Source organism: Hydractinia symbiolongicarpus, chromosome 5 (assembly GCF_029227915.1).
Source record: "Hydractinia symbiolongicarpus strain clone_291-10 chromosome 5, HSymV2.1, whole genome shotgun sequence".
Taxonomy (NCBI): domain Eukaryota; kingdom Metazoa; phylum Cnidaria; class Hydrozoa; order Anthoathecata; family Hydractiniidae; genus Hydractinia; species Hydractinia symbiolongicarpus.
In genome coordinates, this window is record NC_079879.1 from 14,466,358 (window position 1) to 14,470,747 (window position 4,390).

General features: G+C 42.1%; 1 protein-coding gene across 1 annotated transcript; it reads left to right on the forward strand.

Annotated features, from left to right (window-relative positions):
* The first annotated feature begins 452 nt into the window (after window positions 1-452).
* Window positions 453-1,405, forward strand: LOC130645981 (uncharacterized). The gene is made up of 2 exons (XM_057452111.1): window positions 453-515; window positions 593-1,405. The coding sequence occupies exons 1-2, from the start codon at window positions 453-455 to the stop codon at window positions 1,403-1,405; spliced, it is 876 nt and encodes a 291-aa protein (XP_057308094.1).
* Window positions 1,406-4,390: the final 2,985 nt, after the last annotated feature.

Sequence of the window (4,390 nt, forward strand, 5' to 3'; positions counted from 1 at the left end):
CCTGCACTTTGTAAGCCCTCACTTTCTGGATTAAGATCTGACAAACTTTCTCGACTCTGAAAAGTGTTTTGATATATTTTCACTGGGTGTCGGTACATATTCTGTAAAACAGGCGATAACGGCGGAGACACAAAGGGTGGGTAACTTTGTGTGGCATGTGTTGAAGAGTTCCTTGGGATCGGAGATTGAACGGTCGGTGTTCTGAAAGAGGGTACGGCGAGTAATCCCATCTGAGCTTGAAAAAGGAGCTCCTGTATTTTCACTTTAAGGTATTCTTTTTGCATTCTGTCTGGAATGGCTTTTAGACTCTCTCCAAGAGTGCGACCGTAGAGTTCATCTGCACTCAGTGTTTTCCCGCGTTTTTCTTCAAGAACTGATATCGCGTGCTTCAACATGTGATCTTCTGAAGATTTCGGGGAAACTTTTCGTTTTTTGGAGAGGCTTCTTCGTTGATGTCACATCGGTTGTACACACGTCAATTTCATCCTCCATGTCCCATTCTTGGAGGGTTATTGGTGAATTTTGAAGTGACCCACTCTCCTTGTCAGCTGTATTTTCATTGTAGTCAAATTCCTATAATAAATTTGTTTAGACACCATGTACAGAGGAGGAATGGCGAAAAATCGCGTCGCAGTATGAACAACTTTGGAACTTTCCAAATTGTATTGGTTCTATGGATGGCAAGCACATTGTCATAAAGCAGCCAAAAAATAGTGGATCGTTTTATTTCAATTATAAAGGCACTTTCAGCATTGTTCTGCTCGCCCTTGTCGACGCAAATTACAAATTTATTTACGTTGATGTGGGTTGCAACGGCAGGATTAGTGATGGAGGGGTGTATCAAAATTCTACACTTTCAAAAGCCATACACGACAACGTTGTCAATATTCCACCCCAAAGGTTAGTAGGAAACGGGGAATATTTACTACCACATGTCATAGTCGCAGATGATGCTTTTCCGCTAAAAAAATATATCATGAAACCCTATGCGTTTCGAGGCTTATCTCGTGAGAAACGAATTTTCAACTACCGATTAAGCAGAGCGCGCCGTATAGTAGAAAATGCTTTTGGGATATTAGCAAATAGATTTCGCGTTTTTTTGTCACCAATGTTGCTATCACCCGAAAATGTAGAGAAAGTCACGCTAGCATGTTGCGCACTTCACAATTTTCTTTGTGAGAAAACACCCTCAGAGTATTCACCACCAGGGTCATTTGATGTTGAAAATTTGGAAAATGGTTCCGTCCACAGTGGTGAATGGCGTTCACAAACACAAAGAGGAATGGAGTCGATTAATTTCGCTGGAAGCAACAACTACAAAAATGATGCGAAAGATATCAGGGATAAATTTTGTGCGTACTTTAACTCCACCGGTGCTGTTCCATGGCAAGAAAAATTTGTCTGAAATTTATACCCACCAGCGAAGAAGTTGTTTTTCTTGGGACGATGGAGTCACGTAGGAATAGCAAGGACTGAAAGTATGGCCATTTACTTTCGTAAACATCATCTCGTCCTGCTCCACTTTTGTTGCTGTTGTTTACTTTCTTTAATTCTGCGCTGAAATAACTTCGCAGTGTATTTATTTTACTCCTCACTACTTTCTCTAAAAAGAAAAACAGATCATAAAAACATGCACGTTTTTCTTTTCTCATCCAAACCATTCGAAATAACACAAACCTTCCATTCCTAGTCTACCTTTGAATATCTCATAACTTTTTGCCTTCTCGTTTCTGTCCTTATAGAAAGGGGATTTAACATCCCACAAACTGGGCTGGCTTCTCCAAATCTCAATAAAATTTTCGGTTGCTTCTTGCGTCTTCATTCTCGGGTGAATTACTTGTTCAAATCTTTGTTTTTATCTATATTTACGCCTAAACTACATCGCGTGCAACAAACACGTGTGCGAAAACAATGGATTCGATTTAAAACAATAGAAAAAAAATGTCATTGAAAAATTAAAAGTTGAACATGTTCAACTTTTAATTTTTAAGGATCATTGGAAATGAGAGTGTAAAAAATGACATTTTCTTCTGTATACACTGTCATTTTTCAATGATAATTGGAAAATGATCATTGAAAAATGATAGTGTATTTCAGCCTTAATAAAGGCCTCACACGTAAATCACGTGGTTCCATCTGCCTGTGCAGGTTACCAGTGGACTAGTCGTTCCAGTCTCAATGCGCTACAACATCCCAAGTCGTTTTCATTTGCTCCGTTGCTTTACAACAATCTTAACTGCGTGCACTGTCCTATAAAGGCTGTAATATGGCCTTTGGCAGTCTAATAAAGGCTTCACACGTAAATCACGTGGTTTCACATGCCTGCGCAGGTTACCTTTGGACTAATCGTTCCAGTCTCAATGTGCTACAACGTCCCAGGTCGTTTTCATTAGCGCCGTTGCCTTGCAACACTTTTAACTACGTGCACAGTCCTATAAAGGCTGTAATATCGCCTTTTGCAGTCTAATAAAGGCTTCACACGCAAATCACGTGGTTTCACCTGCCTGCGCAGGTTACCATTGGACTATTCCTTACAGTCTCAATGCGCTACAGCGTCTCAAGTCGTTTTCATTAGCGCCGTTGCCTTACAACACTCCTAACTGCGTGCACAGTCGTATAAAGGCTGTAATATGGCCTTTTGCAGTCTAATAAAGGCCTCATACGTAAATCACGTGGTTCCATTTGCCTGTGCAGGTTACCATTGGACTATTCCTTCCAGTCTCAATGCGCTTCAACGTCCCAAGTCGTTTTCATTATCGCCGTTGCCTTACAACACTCTTAACTACGTTCACAGTCCTATAAAGGCTGTAATATGGCCTTTTGCAGTCTAATAAAGGCTTCACACGCAAATCACGTGGTTTCACCTGCCTGCGCAGGTTACCTTTGGACTAATCGTTCCAGTCTCAATGCGCTACAACGTCCCAAGATGTTTTCATTGGCGAATTTGCCTTAGAACACTCTTAACTACGTGCACAGTCCTATAAAGGCTGTAATATCGCCTTTTGCAGTCTAATAAAGGCCTCACACGTAAATCACGTGGTTCCATTTGCCTGTGCAGGTTACCATTGGACTATTCCTTACAGTCTCAATGCGCTTCAACGTCCCAAGTCGTTTTCATTATCGCCGTTGCCTTACAACACTCTTAACTACGTGCACAGTCCTATAAAGGCTGTAATATGGCCTTTTGCAGTCTAATAAAGGCCTCACACGCAAATCACGTGGTTCCACCTGTCTGTGCAGTTTACCATTGGCCTAGTCCTTCCAGTCTCAATGCGCTAAAATGTCCCAAGTCGTTTTCATTAGTGTCGTTGCCTTACAACACTCTTAACTACGTGCACAGTCCTATAAAGGCTGTAATATGGTCTTTGCAGTCTAATATAGGCTTCACACGTAAATCACGTGAGTTCACCTGCCTGCGCAGGTTACCTTTGGACTAATCGTTCCAGTCTCAATGCGCTACAACGTCCCAAGAAGTTTTCATTGGCGAAGTTGCCTTAGAACACTCTTAACTACGTGCACAGTCCTATAAAGGCTGTAATATCGCCTTTTGCAGTCTAATAAAGGCCTCACACGTAAATCACGTGGTTCCATTTGCCTGTGCAGGTTACCAATGGACTATTCCTTACAGTCTCAATGCATTAGAGCGTCCCAAGTCGTTTTCATTAGCGCCGTTGCCTTACAACACTCCTAACTACGTGCACAGTCGTATAAAGGCTGTAATATGGCCTTTTGCAGTCTAATAAAGGCCTCATACGTAAATCACGTGGTTCCATTTGCCTGTGCAGGTTACCATTTTACTATTCCTTCCAGTCTCAATGCGCTTCAACGTCCCAAGTCGTTTTCATTATCGCCGTTGCCTTACAACACTCTTAACTACGTGCACAGTCCTATAAAGGCTGTAATATGGCCTTTTGCAGTCTAATAAAGGCCTCACACACAAATCACGTGGTTTCACCTGTCTGCGCAGTTTACCATTGGCCTAGTCCTTCCAGTCTCAATGCGCTACAACGTCCCAAGTCGTTTTCATTAGTGTCGTTGCCTTACAACACTCCTAACTACGTGCAGAGTCCTATAAAGGCTGTAATATGGCCTTTTGCAGTCTAATAAAGGCCTCACACGTAAATCACGTGGTATCACCTGCCTGTGCAGGTTACCTTTGCACTGATCGTTCCATTCTTTATGCGCTACAACGTCCCAAGTTGTTTTCATTGGCGAAGTTGCCTTAGAACTCTCTTAACTACGTGCAGAGTCCTATAAAGGCTGTAATATCGCCTTTTGCAGTCTAATAAAGGCCTCACACGTAAATCACGTGGTTCCATTTGCCTGTGCAGGTTACCATTGGACTATTCCTTACAGTCTCAATGCATTAGAGCGTCCCAAGTCGTTTTCA